This window comes from Eublepharis macularius, chromosome 1 (genome assembly GCF_028583425.1).
Source record: "Eublepharis macularius isolate TG4126 chromosome 1, MPM_Emac_v1.0, whole genome shotgun sequence".
In the NCBI taxonomy this organism is placed as follows: Eukaryota; Metazoa; Chordata; class Lepidosauria; order Squamata; family Eublepharidae; genus Eublepharis; species Eublepharis macularius.
The window spans coordinates 113,096,227-113,115,910 of NC_072790.1; the positions used below are offsets into that span (position 1 = coordinate 113,096,227).

At 43.0% G+C, this 19,684-nt stretch overlaps 1 protein-coding gene across 1 annotated transcript in view; it reads left to right on the forward strand.

Moving 5' to 3' along the window:
* Positions 1 to 19,684, forward strand: part of LAMA2 (laminin subunit alpha 2) — a 703,642-nt gene that overhangs the window by 443,410 nt on the left and 240,548 nt on the right. Inside the window, exons 19-20 of the mRNA XM_054974995.1 lie at positions 6,486 to 6,697; positions 14,921 to 15,027. Coding sequence (XP_054830970.1) covers positions 6,486 to 6,697; positions 14,921 to 15,027 — 319 coding nt within the window. The remainder of the gene's footprint in view (positions 1 to 6,485; positions 6,698 to 14,920; positions 15,028 to 19,684) is intronic.

Consider the following 19,684-nt stretch of genomic DNA (forward strand, 5'->3'; position numbering starts at 1 on the left):
AAAACTGAGGGTCACTCAACATTACTTCCTTCACAAATTCTCCACAGAGCCAACCCAGGCTTGCGTAGACACACAGCAGCTGTGGGGAATGGCTTGCATTTTAAAAAACTCCAAAAGCTACCGCTGGAGGAAGGAGAGCTCCTGCCTTTCTCCCAAGCTTTTTCCCCCAGTGCAGAAAGAGTGGAGGGGAGAGAGTTTGCCATTTTGTCTGTTCCATGTGGAAGTATTTGTGCATGTGAGGCAGCAGAAATGGGAAAACTGCCCCCCTCCCCTCGCTGGGTCAACCACCAGATGAACACAATCAATCCTAGACACTTGGTAGTCTGCTTTTAGTCCTCTGTTCTCTAGCCCCACCATTCTTCTCCTTATGCTGTTAGATTGGCTATCCAAGAATGGTAGAACAAGGATGACTGGCTCTAGTATCAGTCATGCTACCTTCTTTCTCTGCCACTGCAGTGGTGTTCCTGCTGCTGTAAAAAAGCCAAATAACCAAGGGCCCTTTGGCTCATGCCTTTTGACTAACACCAAAGGCTTAATCCTTTGGCAAGTTAACTTGTTTAAAAAGGGAGCAGAAAGTGAAGAGAGTGCTGCCCATGTTGTGTGTGTGTGTATACAACACAGAGATTCATTTATAGGCCACCTTTCTGCCACTCAAGGTCAGTGTCTTCCACGCTCTATCATACTTGTAGGAAATCCCTACAAAGCAGGAGATGTAAGTGTACTCATCCTTTGTACAATCTCCAACCCATTAGCAGGGACGAAGGTTGAAGGGCTCTTAGTTTTTCTGCTTTGATCTTGATGATGCTTAATGACAGACAGGTCTATGCATAAAAAGAGGTCCCTGGTATATAATTTGATTAGAGACAATGGTGTTGACCAAGTGCATGTTACCAAAACTTCGCTGGAGGACTCTTTTCTCGAATATTACTTGGCATCATCTAATTCTAACTAGGTATACGGTCCTTCATCAACCCCAAAATGGGGGGTGGAGATGGGCGTTGCACTTGTCCTTGGAGAATGTTTCTTCTTCCACAGGTTTCTGGTGCAGACAACGGCCAACTTGGGTTGTACATACCTTGTGCTGGGTCTCAGGGACACATTAGGTATACTGCTGGTATGCTTACTGTCCACCTAGCTTGCTGATAGTTGATGGTAGTTGCTGGCTGGAGCTGACAGCGTTGGTCTTAGAAGTGGAATTGCAGAGGTCAAGTCTTATAGGGTTGAGGGACTTCAACATCCATGCTGAGGCTTCTGTGACCAGTTCAGCTCAGAACTTCGTGACCACTATGGTAATCGTGGAACTGACACATATATTGGATCTTCTTTTCTGCACTGGAGATGATCTGGTAGGAGTGTTAATATTGCAGCCTGTGTCATGGTCAGCTCTCTGCTTGCTGCTGGTGAAGGTTACAATGCCAGGAGCAGAGGACTTGTCAGGATGGTCTGATCCCAGAGACTGATGGACCCAGTAGGTTTCCAAATAATTCTGGAGACTTTTCAGAGCCTGGATGGTGATCAGAGTCAGGTGCTGTTGACAGAGTTGCTTTCCCACAAGGAAGACTCTGACTCCTTGGTTTACCAGGGAGCTGGAAACTATGAAGAGGTTAGGGAAAGAGCTATGTCACTGGTTGAAAGTTTGCACTGAATCAATAGAACATGGACAGCTTCTAGTAGATTTCATCATCTTTGGATAAGAGCAATATGGGCAAGTATTGAACCGTGTCTAATCTCCCCTTTCTAAGCAAGATGATTGAGAAGGTTGTGGCAGCAGGCATTTCTGGATGAAACATTTGCTCTTGACTCATTTCAGTCTGGCTTCAGGTAGGATTTAGGACTGAAACAACACTTTTTGTGTAACTTGTGTTGGTTGATGATTTCACTTCCATTTGGATGAGGGCAATGCTTCACTGTTGATACTGTCAGTCCTGTCAATGACATTTGATATAGTCAACCATGATATTTTGGTGGACCGTCTGCAGTGGTAACCCTATTAAAAGGACACAACATTTTGCTCCAAGCCTGTTGGCAACTCTAGATTTACATCTGTATTCATTCACATCATGATTATTCAGATCATTAGATTTGGCTGAGTGTTTAAAACATGGAATCACGTGCAGTTTTTCCTCTGTGCTTGCATAGTCAGATGCAGCCTCTATTTTTTTGTATTTTTTTTAAAATTTTAAACTATAAACTACACACCACAACACAATAAACAACAAATGTAGAGAACAAGAAAAAACACACATTTCTAAACATAACACACTAACAATACATATATCTATAAAATTAAGAGGAAAATAAAAAACACCTAGATTACTCTACAAGTTGAGTTCCAATTTTCTCCACAAGTATATATCATTTCTAGAGTCCCACTTATTCTAAGTTAGTCACAAAACTCCTCTTTTTTCTATTGTTCCTGTTTCTTAATCCATAAATCCAGATGTCATCAAATCCTTATTATCCATTTCATGCAAAAAGTCTATTAATGGTTTCCATTCAGTCAAGAAGTTAACTAATGTCATTTTTCTAATTAATGCAGTAAGTTTTGCCATTAACGCAAACTCCAAAACTTTTGTCAGCCATTCCTCCACTGTAGGCAATGTTGTAGTTTTCCACTTCTGTGCATAAAGTACTCTTGCTGCTGTAATAAAGTATAAAAACAGTGTTCTAAAACTTTTTTCCGACTGGCTGTCCATTATTCCCAACAGAAAAGTCTCTGGTTTCAGCTGAAGTTTAATCTTCAAAATCTTCTGCATTGATGATCGTATCTGCAACCAAAAACTCTTTGCTTTCATACATATCCACCACATATGAAAAAATGCCCCTTCTTGTTTAGCACATTTCCAACATCCATTTGACGCCCCCTTACACATTCTAGCCAATTTTTCAGGACTCACATACCAACGATACATCAATTTGTGAAAATTTTCTTTAATACTGGAGCTTAATGTAAATTTCAGCCTTATAGTTTCTGTACAGTGGAACATTTCCATACAGTGTAAATTTCAGCCCTCTTGTCCACATATTTTCCCATTGCTCCATTAATATATCACATCCACAATTTTTTGCCCATTTAATCATACATTCTTTTACTAGTTCTTCCTCCATCTCAAACCTCAACAAAAGTTTATACATTTTCGAAATAACATGTTCATCATTTGTACAAAGGGCTATTTCAAATTCAGTTTTAGATTTCTCAATGTCATAATGACTCTTGTCTAGTTTGAATCTCTCCAAAATTTGCATATATGGAAACCACTGACAGGTGTGCCATTCTGCTGCTAAGTACTCTCAGATGCATCCTTTAAATGACCGAACTAGAGAGATATCATTCTGTCTTTTTGTGCCTGCACAGCCAGTGGCTTCTATCAAAAATTGGTTGTAAGATTCTGATTGCAAGACTATCTGAGTTCATGGGCAGACACTGAAGGTACACAGTAACACTAAGTAGTAAGTCTCAACATGACAATCTCAAATTGATTTTTTTTAAAAAAAATCGATATGCCTTTTAAAAATTGAATGCATTGGCAAATGGATGGGGATATGTCAGCCACAAGAAAGTCTAATTATTTGACAGAACAGCATAATTGCACAAATGCCTGGATGCAGTCAAGCACACCTTGATAAACAATTGGCTCCCTGCTCACAACTAGCAAGCAAGTAATGACCCCAACTTGTGATTCTTTGGCATACTCTTGGCTGAAGTTTGGTAAAAAGGCATAATTTGCAGCCCAGCATACCTTCGGGACTGCCTCTCCCCATATGTTCCCCGGAGGTCGCTTCGATCAGCCACTAAGAACTTGCTGATGGTCCCTGGCCCCAGGGAGGTCCGCCTGGCCTCTACCAGAGCCAGGGCCTTCTCAGTTCTGGCTCCGACCTGGTGGAACGCTCTGTCTGAGGAAACTAAGGCCCGGCATGATTTGTTATCTTTCCGCCGGGCCTGCAAGACGGAGATGTTCCACTGGGCATTTGGTGGGGGCTAGGCTGTCCTCTCACTGGCCATACCACTGAAGACCTTCCACCACCCATGCAGGACAATGCTGCATTTTAATATTTAATATTCTACACCCGCCAATTTTAATGGTTTTTTATACGATGTTTTAATGTTTTTATAATGTTTTTACTGTTTTTAATTTGTTAATTTGTTTTTAATTTGAGCCCGTCTGACGGGGAGGGTGGTCTAAAAATGTAATTAAATAAAATAAATAATAAATAAAACATTAAGAAAAAAAAATCTTTTTATATATCTGAAGTAAGACATACAAATTCAAATTTATATGTTATGCGTTGGCATTAATAGGTACATTTTGGATTATGGTTATGGTGGGATATGCCTTTCCTTGAGCTGGATAAAGTTGATTGTGATCACAAGGGTCCCAATCAAATAATTGACACCTGCTACCAATGACCCACATAATTAGTAGGGAGGCAACACATTTCTCGAGTGAAGCAGTTCGACAGACCCACTTACCTGCAGCAGACAATGATCACAATCACAATCGACTGTGAGCCAATCAAGGATATCTTTGAATTGCATCAAGCAACTCTCTCAAGCAGTCTAACCAGTGAGGGGGCACGGACCTTCCCTGCGGGCTCCCTCACAGCACGGTGCGTCCCTGTGAGCAGCAGCAACTGGGATCGGGCCCGTTTTGGCCTTGATCGGGGCAGCTGCAGAGCACAGGAGTGCTCCTGCGCTCTGCAGCGCCTGAACACCAGTTCAATCCATGGCAAAACTGGCTTGTTTTTGGGCGCTGCAGAGCACATGAGAGCTCCTGCGCTCCGCAGAGCCCCAAAACGGGCCTGTTTCAGTGTGAATCAGGCCCGTTTTCGGGTGCTCTGCAGTGCCCCAAAATGGGCCTGTTCTCCCACATTTTCAGGTGCTGTGGAGCACATGAGCGCTCCTGCACTCCACAGTGCCTCAGAAACAGGCCCAATCCTCACTGAAACAGGCCTGTTTTGAGGTGCTGTGGAGTGCAGGAGCACTCCTGCGCTCCACAGCACCTCAAAAACAGGCCAGTTTCAGCATGAATCAGGCCCATTTTGAGTCCCTGTGGAGCCTGGACTTGCTTCCAGGGGCTGTACGATGACATCACTTCTGAAGTCACTTCTGAAGTGACGTCATCACGCCTGTGGGGGCGCACACGCACACGCTTTGCATGCACGCATTCCCTCTCCCCCAAGGTAAGTGCCAGGCCCCTATCCTCCACCCGGAGGTTGAGGGGCCCTGGCAACCCTACTTGGGCTGCAAAATAATGCTTTTGCTACCTGCATTTCCACTCCCACCCACCCCAAAGCTGGGCAGAGATAACACAATGATTTCAATCTTTTCATTGAAAAAAGGAGGTGAAAACGATTTCATTTCCGCCTTTGCAGCCAAAACTAGCTAAGGGTGGGGATAAAACAAAAACAGCTGGATATCTGATCCCTCACCATGCAAATTTGCAACATTTCAGCAAGTCTTGGAGATAGCAAAGTTCCCAGGATATGAGATCATAAGAAAATCTATGATCTTGCTCCTGATTCCATCCTCCTTCAAATAAATCTGCTATGTTTTGATCAGCATTTTCCCAGCAAGAAATCAGAAGCCAACTCCCTGCCTATCCCTTATTAGTTGGGAGTCAGCTTCTGATGGCTGCAAGTAGCTTGTTACTGTGAATACAGAAACACAGGTGGAGAATGGCTGTAGAGCCCATCTGCTAATTGGCTGTCTGATCACCATTGGTGAATGGGAAGTGAGCCAAACGGGCAGGTGTTCAAGCATGCCTAATAATTGGTATCCACCCATTGGGATGGATACCACTGGGATGAAACTTTAAAACATTCTTTCAGACATACAGGATCTAGTCACAAGCTGACATCAATGCAACTCAGAAGTATTTAAAGGGCACTTTAATTAGGTAAAATTGTTCCCTGAATTAACTTGTATATGTATATATATATATATACACAATATACAAAATACACAAATATTCATTCTTATTTTGCAAACCATTGTATTCTGAAGCTGTATTTATTTGCTGATATGAAAGGTTTTCTCTTTGTTTCTCTTCTTAAACAAATACTTTGTCAAGGAGGGGAATTTCACACTTCTTGGTTAGTTAGTATAGTAGAACATCCTTGTTGGCTAGTTACACAAAATGGGCTACATTAAAAAGGGTTCTCAAAATGATCTGATTTTCTCCAGGGTGCCAACTGACAGATTTCTTATTACGCTTTTGTCTTATCTTCCATTCTAGTGACAGGTTCCCACCCCTTCCCTTCCCCCCAATCTTATACTGAAATTTAATAACTAGCAGAGCTGGCAGGATTAGCTAGGCCACAGTGCTATTGAAAGAACTTTTAAAAAGATGTAAAAGGAAAACCTAACACTTGAAAGAAAATCAAACGATCTTTAGGGATTCATAAGACAACAAAACGATAAGCATTTCTTTCTTTTTCTTGACAGGCCAAAGTAATACTTTAAGATGTTGTATCTGTTGCCCTAGGTGTGCAGAAGGCTATTTTGGACAACCTTTAATACCAGGGTCATCATGCCAGCCCTGCCAGTGCAATGACAACCTCGACTTCTCCATTCCTGGCAGCTGTGACAGCTTGTCTGGAGCTTGTCTGAGATGTAAGCCAGGTACAACAGGCCAATACTGTGAAAAGTGTTCTGATGGGTATTTCGGAGATGCTCTTGATGCAAAGAACTGTCAACGTAAGTCCTGCAGTCTTGCTTCTCCTGTCAGAAAGCATTCATTCCCTATGGGCACAGCTCATGAGTGTCTGTCAAATAGGACATGTGCTGATCTGCATGGTATTACATGAAGTTAAAGTCGCATTATCCAAATGTTGGTGATTTCAGGCTTCCTGACTTACTATGTCAGTATTCTCTGAGTCACTGCATTATTCTACATAATCAGCCCCTTTCTTTTCATCTGAACTTCTAATTGTGCGAATAGTTTGATGTCTCCCAGACTGTATAGATAAAGCAGAGTATGCTATATGTTTATATACATATATAAGCGTAAGAAATTACCGTGTAACTAATTGCATCCAGATGTTTTGGGACCTCATAAGAAACATTTATATTGCACCAACCACCTTTTGCCTGTATCCTGGGCTTGTGTTCTTTTCATTCTGGTGCCTCAGATAAGGCTCACCAGGTTTATGAAAAGGGTTTTCCCTCCATGTGACTTGGATGCATACATTTATTTACTCCTTGAAGAAACTGAAGGAGAATCAAAGACAAGATGTTGTGGTATGTTTATTAAATTTCACACACTCAAACCCCAAACAGATTTTCTTTTTAAACAAATGGCTTTTAACTCATACTCAGGGGACCAACTGATTAGTGCTTCTGGGAAATATTTTTCACATAGATAAAATTGGAAGAATTTCTGAGTTTGGGTTATAGTTTTGTTGTTCACTTTTTCTGTATTGCGTGATGGGGCATATTGCATGACTCATAAGGAGCTATTTACTCTTAAAATTCCTTTCTGTTGTTCACCCACTCTCTGTTTGTTGTCTGGGTTGATAGGTAAATAAGGTGAAATATGTGAACAAGTGGCCCTGTCTTGGGTTCTGTGGCTCTTTTTGCCTTCTATTAGAGTCAAGAGCTGTTTCTGTATCTGTCTCCATTCAAACTGCTTATTATGGAAGGAAAAGTAAGAATCTCTGAAGAGTCAGACCAGCCCTCTGTACTGAATCTGTACTGAAACTGCAAAAGAATGGCAGTGCTGTGTCAAGTTTTTCTCTCACCTACAACATCAAGAACCAGCACTTTGAATTGTGCCTGGAAACAAATGAGCAGCCAGTAGAGATTTTCAACACTGTAGGGATATGATCCCTGTATTCAGCCCCTGTCAGGAGCCTGGCTGCTGCATTTTGGACCAACTGGAGTTTCCAGACCATTTTAATAGGCAACCCCACATAGACCACATTACTGTAATCAAACCTGGATGTAACCAGAGCATGGGTTACCAGGGCCAGATCATGCTTTTGTTGGTGTGTAAACCAACCTGTTACAGGCACTATGTTCGATGGAGAAGACCTTGAGATCACATTCCCCCAGTGAAGGGAGAGGAACCCCCGCTCCCACCCAGGGCCGGCGCCAGCATTTCTGGCATTTGAGGCGAGATACCTGCTTGCTGCCATGCCAACGGGGTGCCTGGCCAGGTCTGGCACCAGCATTTCTTGCGCCTGAGGCCGAGTGGAGGGGCAGCTTCAGGATTGCTCCTGGCCCCGCACGCATGCACACACCCAGACTGCGAGGCAGCGGGCGGTTGGGTGGGAGGGCTAGGAGACTGCCGGCCCAGCCAGGCACAGCGGGTGGCTGAGGAGATGCATGTGTGCCATTGAGGACATGCAATGGCTCACTGAGGAGGCTCCATTGCTCCGTGCACCACCCCGGACACCTGCTGCACCTGGCCCATGGCTGCTGCTCCCAGCCGGGGGCGTGTGTTGGCAGCAGCAGCAGCACAGGAGAGCTGGGAGACTGCAGTAGCTGTGGGCCAGGCATGGCAGGTGGCTGGGGCAGCACGTGGGCAGCTTCCCAGCCCTCCTGGTCAGCCACCTGCATGCTGCTGCTGCCAGCTTCGCAGCATGTGCCACTGCTCCTGGCCCCGGCGCCCTCTCCGGCACCTCAGCGCTGGAGGCAGTCACCGGGCTTGCCTCAATGGAGGCGCTGGCCCTGCTACCACCTTTTGCCTCCTGCCACTGCTTACCTGGCCAGTGGAGGGAAAGGTGGGGTTACTGATATCATCACACTGCCCCGAGAGTGCTCCTATGCTTTGCAGCGGGCTCCCCAATCTTGCACCATGACATCACTTCCCAGAAAGGTAAGCACTGGGTCCCTTCTCCCACTGGGAGGGTAAGAGGACCTGGCAACCCTAAGAAGACCTTGGCCTCCAATATAGGCCAGGAGAACCAGCACCTATGAACCTTTAGTGCAGGTGTGTGTGTGTGTGTGTGTGTGTGTGTGTGTGTGTGTGTGTGTGCGTGCGTGCGTGCGTGCGTGCGTGCGTGCGTGCGTGCGTGCGCGCGTGTGCGTGTGCGTGTGCGTGTGCGTGTGCGTGTGCGCGCGTGCAATCCCCTCCAGTACAAGTTGACTCTGCAGTCTTTGAGTAGCGTTTCCATTGACCAAAAGCCCCTCAGTCTTGTTTGGCTTGAGCTTCAGTTTATTGGTCCTCCCATTACCTGCTCCGGGCACCTATTCAGGACTTCCACAAACCCACTAGTGGAGTAATAAGTTCATTTTACCACTATTGCCATCACTAGGCATAATAATGTGCTCTCGCCTGTGTTTGGTCACATTCTCTTTGAGTTTTCCTCCTGTTGTACTCCAACCATCTGCCCAACCCCTTCATCACTCTACACTCCTTAGGAAACCTAGCCTTGCAACTGACCCTGAGGGCCAAGCTACACATGACGAATGACACTTGAATGGCAAGTGGATTGAGTGGAGGGCAAGTGAACAGGGAGAAATACACTTGCCGTTCAAGTGTCATTCGTCATGTGTAGCTTGGCCCTCAGACATGAAAATCTCAAACTTCAAGACTTTTATTACAGGACTACATTTAACAGAAAACAGATATGTCAATAGTGGTTAATACACATGTTCAAAAAAGGTAGTTATCAGATGATGAAGCTTGTCTGAACTTTGATTAGAGAAAAAAATATGCCCATGGGCAAGTGGAGTACAGGGAAGGCATGCAAGTCTTTAACAGGTCCCTAGTTTACATATAGATTTCTTAATCCAAAACTTGGGTCCCGTTACTATACTCACATTCCCTGTGTAAGGATATTCCTTGCCATTCACAGCAGCTCTTTTGATGAACAACTCTAGGAAATGCACACTTGAGTGCCTAAGGGGGAAGATTTATAGTTTTCCTGAAGTCACTGCCCCATACTAGAGGTACAGAGGTACACTGCCCCATACAGTTTTCATCCAGAATCGGCAAGGACCTATCCTTTCTCTTGAAGTTCTCCTAGGATGCTGGCTCAGGAAGAGAAGGATTAACTTGTCCTCCCAAGAAAGGGCGAGAGAGATCCTCCATAGTGCATGACCCTTGTATTGGAGCTCAAATGACAAGGAAGCTGTTGTGAGTAGCTGAGACTGTCACTCACTTAAAAGAAAAGGCTGGACAGGACCAGGAAATTGTCGAAGGCTTTCACGGCTGGAGAATGACGGTTGTTGTGGGTTTTCTGGGCTGTATTGCCGTGGTCTTGGCATTGTAGTTCCTGATGTTTCGCCAGCAGCTGTGGCTGGCATCTTCAGAGGTGTAGCACCAAAAGACAGAGATCTCTCAGTGTCACAGTGTGGAAAAGATGTTGGCAGGTCATTTATATCTACTCAGGAAGGGTGGGGTTGAGCTGAGTCATCCTGTCAGAGTTTCCCAGGGTGTGGAATGCTAATGGCGGGAGGCTTCACTGTCTCCTGAGGAGGTTCTTTTTGCATATGGATTGGTGCTTGATGTGCTAATCTTTTCTGCAGGGCTATTGTCGGGTGTAGAGTGTTTTGTTAGCCTGGTGTTTTTCAGATCCATGCTCTGTTCATTCTTAAGGTTTCTTCTTTCCTGTTGAAGTTTTGCTTATGCTTGTGAATTTCAATGGCTTCCCTGTGCAAAGTAGTTGGAAGTGTTGTCCAGTATTTTGGTACAGTAGAGACCCCCTCACCTCTGCAGGAGTATACCGTATACCCTGCAGCTGTGGACAAGTTTACATAGGGACCACAAAGCGTAGCATCCAGACAAGAATAAAAGAACATGAAAGACACTGCAGACTTGGACAACCTGAAAAATCAGCAGTGGCTGAACATAGCCTAACTCAAACAGGGCACAGTATCTTATTCCAAGACACCAAAATACTGGACAACACTTCCAACTACTTTGTCAGACTGCACAGGGAAGCCATTGAAATTCACAAGCATAAGCAAAACTTCAACAGGAAAGAAGAAACCTTAAGAATGAACAGAGCATGGTTTCCAGTTCTGAAAAACACCAGGCTAACAAAACACTCTACACCCGACAATAGCCCTGCAGAGAAGATTAGCATATCAAGCACCAATCCATATGCAAAAAGAACCTCCTCAGGATACAGTGAAGCCTCCCTCCATTAGCATTCCACACCCTGGGAAACTCTTACAGGATGACTCAGCTCAACCCCATCCCTCCTGAGTAGATATAAATGACCTGCCAACATCTTTTCCACACTGTGACACTGAGAGATCTCTGTCTTTTGGTGCTACACCTCTGAAGATGCCAGCCACAGCTGCTGGCAAAACGTCAGGAACTACAATGCCAAGACCACGGCAATACATCCCGGAAAACCCACAACAACCATAGGACCAGGAAACTTGGCAAAAAACAGGAAAAATAATGTATCCATATCTTTCATGCCCACAATGCACTGTAGTACCAAATGAGAAATAGCATTCAATTGATTAATAGTATAATACAATACGCTGATGTAGTGCATTGTGATATGTTCTTTACAAATGTCATTTTAAAAGCAATGGGTTTGACAAATCAAACTAAGAATGGAACTACAGCTCCTGACATATTGCCACTCTCCTTGAGTCATTGACATGCCTGAAGCTTTGAACATTTTCCCAACATAGACAGCAGCCTAGAAGGCTGTATCAGGAGTTAAATTTTGAAAACATACAATTAAAAAAGGCATTCAGCATAGATACATTTTTAATGTATACTTAGGTTCTTTGCTTTTTTGTTAGCCAAGCTGACAGTATAAAGTCTCAATATATTCATATTCATGTGTTTGCAGTTACCCAGGTTTCCCCCCCATTACACCCCCCCCCTTTTTTGCATATTTCTTGGTTTGCCTTAAGCAGTAAAATCAGAAAGACTGTGTCTTTACTTTGTTGTTTTCAATTTTTACTGTTCATTAAAGAATCAGATTTAAGGCTGGGAACCTGCAAAGCAGGAGTCTTGCTCTCAAATTATATTTGGAAATAGTTTTCTTTTTTTCTTTTCTCCCTTACCAGTAGTTGCAGCATCATTTGCATTAACCAGTTCAGACAACAGCTGGGCTTTGTCTCTTGCTACCTTCCAGAATCCCTACATTCTTCTTAAATATTCCAAAATAAATGTGGTGAACTTATATTTCAGATTTGTTTTTAATGATGGCATCACCACAATTTTGTACTGCATACAGCTGATGGTTATCCTTAAAGGCAGATTAGGAAACAGAATTAAAGTAAATCTCTAATTATTGTTGCTATATTATCGTCAACATAGTTTAGAACATTCCATTTTCTTGTTTATTACTTAGTGTTACAACTGTTGATCACTTTATATTGCTCTAAGAATAAACTAGATATTATACAGAAAAAAGAAATGGCACAGTCCCTGCCTAGAAGATTCAGCAGAGTTGAACAGCTGCATCATAGGGCCAAAGCAGACATGATTTTTTCTTTAAGTAGTAGATGTATGGGGGACACTTCCTATTAGGACTGTGGTATGAGGACTGGTATAAGTTCTGACTCACTGCATCTCTTTCTTGACTTGCAAAGCTGCCATCTGTCCAATTTGAACAAACATGTTTTTTCAGGTGGCAAAACTGGACAGCTACACAACTGTTTTGGGGGGGGGCGGGTTGCTGGGATCTCTGTTTATGGAACCGCCAGCATCATGTCTGATGCATCATTTTTGAATATTCCTGGGTCTGACCTCTAGCTATGGACAAGCAGGTTGGTGTTGTTGCTAGGAGTAGCTTATTTTGCCTACATTTGGCCAGGAAAATTCACCTTTTTGTACACAGCTGAACTAGCCACACTGATCCATTCTAGGAGACTATTGTAATAATAACATAACAACATTCAATTTATATACCGCCCTTCAGGATGACTTAACACCCACTCAGAGCAGTTTACAAAGTATGTTATTATTATCCCCACAACAAACACCCTGTGAGGTGGGTGGAGCTGAAAGAGCTCCTAGAAGATGTGACTCACCCAAGGTCACCCAGCTGGCTTCAAGTGGAAGAGTGGGGAATCAAACCCGGTTCTCCAGATTAGAGTCATGTGCTCTTAACCACTACACCAAACTGGCTTTCTCTAATGTGGTCTGCCCCATATGTGCTTTACCCCTAACCTTGAGACAAGATTATTATAATGTGATCACAGGGTGTTTGTTGTGGGGATAATAACATACTTTGTAAACTGCTCTGAGTGGGTGTTAAGTCATCCTGAAGGGTGGTATATAAATTGAATGTTGTTATGTAATGTGATCAAGATACCTTGAAGATTTGACAACTATAATCACCACAGAATGCAGCAGCCTGGCTATTTACAGTTGTTAGTTGCGCTTCCCAAATGATGCCAGTATTATGATCGCTCACTGGCCACCTGTTTGCTTCAGGGTCCAGTTCAAGTCCTGGTTTTGACATTTAAAGCCCTTTACAGTCTAGGTCCCACATACTTTATGAGCCCAAATGTACTTTTACATTCCTTACAACAAGGTCTGGTATCTTTTCCTTCCTTAAGGAAGATGAGATTGGTGACAACCAGGGCATTTCTATAGCAGTCCTGTTCTTTTTGGAATCAACAATCAGCTGGAATAAAGACTGCCTCTTCTGTCATCCAAGTTAGGTAGCAGTGTAAGATTGTAAAGTTTAGATGGGCTTTGTTCTGATTTAGTTCTAATGGTGTTTAATTGAATTAATATTTTAGCATGTCAGGTTTCTGTTGTGTTTTAATTTTTTTATTGTACGCTGCTTTGAGCAAGAAAAATCAGAGTTGTGCCAATGGTGTGATATCAGTTCCATTGAATAAGTGGAAGTGATATTACTGCATTGGCATGCTGCTCTATTTTATTTATTTATTTAAAACATTTATTAGCCACCTTTCTACCTTGCAGGAATGAAAAGCGGCTTAAATATAAATAACAGTCAGAAAATGAATAAAACAAAGTTTAAAGCATAATTTAGGACTGCCAATAAACATAAAAAAGATTAATTAAGAAGCTGTTCTAAATAAAAATGTCTTTAGCTGCCTCCTGAAGCTCAGCAGTGTGTGGGGGGGGGGCAGGCATACCTCCCTGAGGACACTGTTCCATAGTTGTTGGAACAGGCTCTCTTTCATATACCCACCAGGTGAGTTTCTTTAGCTTAGGGAACAGTCAGAAGTGCCTCTCCCTGTGTTCTTAACTCCCAGGCATGAACATATAGAAGATGATCCTTCAGATACCCTGGTTCCAAGTCATGTAGGGCTTTAAAGGTTAAAACCAACATGTTGCATTGTCCTTGGGAGCAGATTGCTAGCCAGTGTAATTGCTGTAACATTGGAGTCACATGATCCTGTTATCTGGTCCAAACCAGCAGTCTAGCCCCGGCACTCTGCACTAGCTGCAGCTTCCGCATACTCTTCAAGGGTAACCCCAAGTAGAGTGCATTGCATTAGTCCAATCTAGATGTAACTAAGGCATGGATCACTGTGTCTAGATCTAACTGAGCCAAAAATTGCTGCAGCTGCTGCAAAAGCTGGATTCTGGGATTCACACAAAACTCTATAGCAAAATCATAGATTTTGAGGCAAATCCTAAAACATCTCACTGATGCGGTGACATCACTTCCAGTGTTTGCCAGAACTGATGTTGTGCCTTGGTGTTATGTCATTCCCCGCCCCCCCTTTCTCCCTCTCTCATTGTTTGCCATTGTCTGGCAACTCTACAGTAAGGGAGTAATAAATTTTTAACAAAAAAGGTGCAAGGTAAGCCACCGTGCTATGGAAGTCCTTGGTGTAGGCTTAGCCAATCCATCTGTTGCTAAGAGTCTCAATTTTTGGATTTTCATAATAAATATCTATACATGTACACACACATACACAAACACACATGATTTCTTGTTATTTACATACATTTCATGTCCTCCAAAATGCATGAATTATAAGGCTTTCTTGGTTTGATTCTTGGTTTCCTTGTAGCTTGCCGCTGCAACGTCAATGGTTCATTCTCAGAAACCTGCAATTTGCATACTGGACAATGTGATTGCAAGCCTAACATTGTAGGGCGTCGATGTGATGAGTGTAAGGTAAGCCATAAGAAGCCAATCCAATCTAAATGTTCCTCCTGTTCCTGTTTGTTATAACAGAATGTGTTTTGATTCAAATAAAATATCATGTATAATTTCAAGCATACAACAAAGGATGCTAAGTGACTCCCCACCCCTACTCTCAAGTATAGTGTTCATTTTTTAGATTTCCTAGATCAACATTTAAGTGATAAATGGAACATGGTACATTCAATGCACAGAACTTATCCATTAAAAAAATCTAATTCAAGCAAAGTAAATATGCCTCATGAATATTTAATGCCTATAAAAAAGAGTACATATTTTCAATTCTATGAAAGAAAAATATCGGCAGACTGGCTGACTTGCCAAAAAAAAACAACCCCAAACCCAAAATGTTTGTAGTCCTTACTTTTAGAGTTTTCTTTTACATCTTTTGATGGCATGGGCTGCAGATTGAATATTCCACTCTAGAATCATGATACACATGTAATTCTAGTTTGCAATCCTATGCTTGTTTATTGGGGAATGATTACCACTGAAATCTTATTTATTGATGAGTAACCGTGTTTAAGCATGAGGTGTCTGAATGGTTTTACTGTAGTCTAGGGGCAAAACTCACTTAGAATATCTGCTATATGAATTTCCTTACTGCCCAAACCCTATTCAATTCAGTGAAGTTTTTGCCCCAAAAATGTTCAGATAAGGAATTAGGTAAAACTTCTGCCTTAGACTTCTGTTTTTGAGGAACTCTGTTCTGTGGATTACAAATAATTTAAACTTTTAAAGTGAAAGTATTATCACTCAATGATTTCATAAGATCTCATGCCATGGAAATTTCCAGCTTCTATATGCAGCATCACTGCTAATGCATTTCTTCTCCGAGTACTCCAAAATACATTAAGCTAGGATGGTGTAGAGAGTAAAGTATCAGACCAGGATTGGAGAGATCCAGATTCAGCTATCTCCTCTGCCATGGATGATCATGGGGTAATGATTATTGGGGATTAAGATTCCCTCTCCCCAGTTTACCATGGGATCGGACTCAGAAAAGCTGAACTATCACCAAATAGTTGAGGTTATCTGGGACCCAGTTCTGAGCCCTCCATAGTACTCCCAGTAACATCATAGGGAGCACTACGAGGGTTCTGTGGGTAATCTGACTCCCTTCAAATCTTATTCACTGTTACTGTAGTACATGGTGGTAGTTCTGTGGCAGTAGGTCAGATAGATACTCAGCATGAGAGAATATTTTCTCCCCTTTCCCTTGCTTATATTCTGAGAGCCTGAGGGCCAAGCTACAAGTGACGAATGACACTTGAACGGCAAGTGGATTGAGTGGAGGGCAAGTGAACAGGGAGAAATACACTTGCCGTTCAAGTGTCATTCGTCACTTGTAGCTTGGCCCTCAGAAACATAGGTTATAAAGGCTACTTTCCTGGGAGTGTGCACAATTGAATAGCATGGGACTTCCCCACAGATTTGTTTAGGATTGGAAATGGAATTTCCTAGATGTCTGATGTTATATGGTTACATGTCCCAGAGTGCAATGAAAACCTTCAGCACTGTCCATATGAGAGCGTGGGCAGGGGGAGCACAAGCAAAAAAGTGAGTTAGGCAAAAGAAGCCTTCCTTCTGCTTAACCAGCCAGCTTAACACCAGTACTACCACTACACACCACAGAAAGGGGGGGGGGACAGGAGCAGGAAGAATGTTTCTCTTCTTGGCCAGCTGTCCCATTGCCTGTCACTGTAACTGCAGCAACAGGAGATAAATTGGAGAAGCGAGGGATAAAAATTGAAGCTGTGATGCTCACTTTATTTTGAAGGTAACTTTCTGAGGTTTTACACTGATCTGGACTAAGAAACCTGAAAAAAGTTTTCGGCAAAGAAAGCGGGCATTGTCAGGGCAAATTCTTACAAATGTCACAACTCTTCTATCAGATACAAATGTGTTAACATACCTGGAACATTAAAAGCTGTAATTCTGAACTAATTGTACCTTATTTGGTTTACATGGGCAAATAAATGTGCTGAAGTTGTAAAATGGTCAGTGTGTGTAGTGTACCCCTCTAGCATGCTATAACTTCTATCTGTAGAATACACTGGCTTATAAGGGAGTTGCTGCAACGTATTTTCTTTTATTTCAAGATCAATTATAGTCCAGCATTCCCATGGTTAACATCACCTTGGTCTCTGACTCCTGCTTCTTCTTGTTTTAAGCCCTATAATACCAACAGTGCCCCAGATTAGTGCCCACTCAGAGCAGTGATGAAAGTCAGTGTTATTATCATCCCCACAATATAGCTGGGGCTGACAGGAGTGGCTTACCCAAGGCCACTTGCTGAACTCATGGCAGTAGTGGGATTTGAACCAGCAGAGTGCTGATTCACAGCCTAACCACTTAACCCCTATGCTACAGCAGTGCATTAGCCCAGCTCCTGAGTCCTTAGTCTTTTCCAAAGTCAAGTTCCTCCACTCCTTGGATGTTTCCTGCACTGGAGTTCTGTAGCTTGTGCACAGGCTTCCCCATCCTTCTGCTGCTCCTTCTATTACTTTATTGCCTTTGCCTCTCTTCCACTCCTCTCCCCTTCTCCCTCAGTCTCAGTTGCTCTTTATTTGAAATCTTACCTTGTCTCCAACCCCTCATTCCTTTATGCAGCCCTTTCTCTTCTTCCCAACCAGTTTCACTGTCTACTCTCCACCTCTTCCTATCCAACCCAATTCTTCCCCATTCTTCCTCCAGCCATGCCTCTTCCAGGGGCAGCAGAGGGCCTCCTGCTTAGCCAATGAGTTCAGCACCAAGAGCAGCCTACTCATCCCTGTGGGTCGGCTGACAATCAGGCTTGCACCCAGTACTGATGCCTTTGCAGCCTCATCCTTCCAGGGCCCTTGAATAGTGGTGTTTTTGGTCCCCAATAGGCATGCAGGGGCAGAGTTGTAACGGTCAGTCCAGGCTAGTCCTCATGCATTGCATTTATTTATATTTTTAGCTTTGGATTCTATGTACATTTTCATATTCTTGGCTCGATATGCTTTCTTACTCTTTTTTCTTCTATACTTTGGTTTTCTAAATCATTCTTTTTTGTTCTCTTCAAAAGCCCAACTACTTTGGGGCTACAGAAAAGCAGTTCTGCATACCATGTGGCTGCAATCCTCTAGGATCCATGTCACTGCACTGTGATGTGTCAGGGAGATGTATCTGTAAATCAGGATTTACAGGTAAACGATGTGAACTAAGCAGGCAGGTGTATATACGAAAAGAGAACCCATCGACCTCTCAGCAAATCAAAGCACCACCTCCAAGACGGGGTTTCATAAGTGCAAGTGGGTGTCCACGAGGTGCTTTCAGACCTGCCACTTCGGTAATCAAAAAGACCACGTACAGCATGCACTGTATTGGCATGTGGTTGTGCTGTGTTCTAACACATTAACAACGGAGTAGAAAGCAATAGTCATTTACTCATTTTGTCAAGTTTCACAATGTTGCTTACCACTACATGTAACATTCCAAAACATGAAAAATAACGAAGACTGCAATTTACTTTAGGGTTTCCAGCCTCCTGCTAGGGGCAGGAGATTCCCTTCCCACACCTGCTGCTCCCCACCCCCACTCACCTAACCAGCAGGAGAAAAAAAGTGTGAAGAGGCTGGCTGGAGCCCCTGGAGCAAGTGAAAGAAATGTATGTGTGCTTCAGAGGCCTCCTCTGACATCACTTCTGGTTTAAAACAAAAGAAAAAGGGGCTTAGTGGGGACAAATCAGCCCCATCACTTCTGTTTTAAACAGGAAGTAACATCAGCAGAAGCCTCGAAAGCACACATGCACAAGGAAAAGGAAGACACAGACACGTTACAACCAGCGAGACCTCCTGCCCCCTGCTTTGAAGATAAGGCGGGTGGCAACACTACTGTCTACACCTATTTGGGAATCTGTCTTACTGAATTTAGTAGAATTTACCATGGTTTTTGTTTTTACTAGCAAATATGTCATTTGTGCAGAAGTAGTCATCTTAATGAAATTTCCCATCACCTTTGACAATAGGCATAAAAAGAGAAAAACAATAACCATAAAAAGAGAAAAAACAATAAACAATGCAACAAAGACTGACAATTCACCATGTCTATGGCCGTTTCCACATGTTGTTAAAGCGACGGGCTACTTACTAAATGCTGGCGTTTTTTTTTTTACAGATTTTAGATGCCTCCAGTTTCAAAGCGGAAGCACGCAGTTTGCCTTTCGTCAGATCAGCATCTTTTCTGAGACCGGGATTTACCGCTCTTTCCTGTGCCGGGTCAAGGATACTGATCAGACTAAAGACAAACTGCCTGCTTCTGCTTTGAAATCGGAGGCATCTGGAATCTGTAAAAAAAAAAAAATGCCAGCATTGAGTAAGTAGCCTGTCGCTTTAACAACATGTGGAAATGGCCAGTTATGTAGCTGGGCTACTACGACATGCATGTGCATTGGGTCATTTTTATTATGGTATATAATATGGTATATATTGTAAGGTCAGTGTTCCATAGAACTTGAGAACCACTCTCATGGTCCTGCACAAACCAATGAAGAATTTCAATCAGTAGGTCTACCTTAGAGTTATACTGCCATCATCAAGACTCTTCTACACAGGTGCAAATTAAGTTCCTTTAAAGCATGAGGCAGCCACTCTCTCCCAGCCTT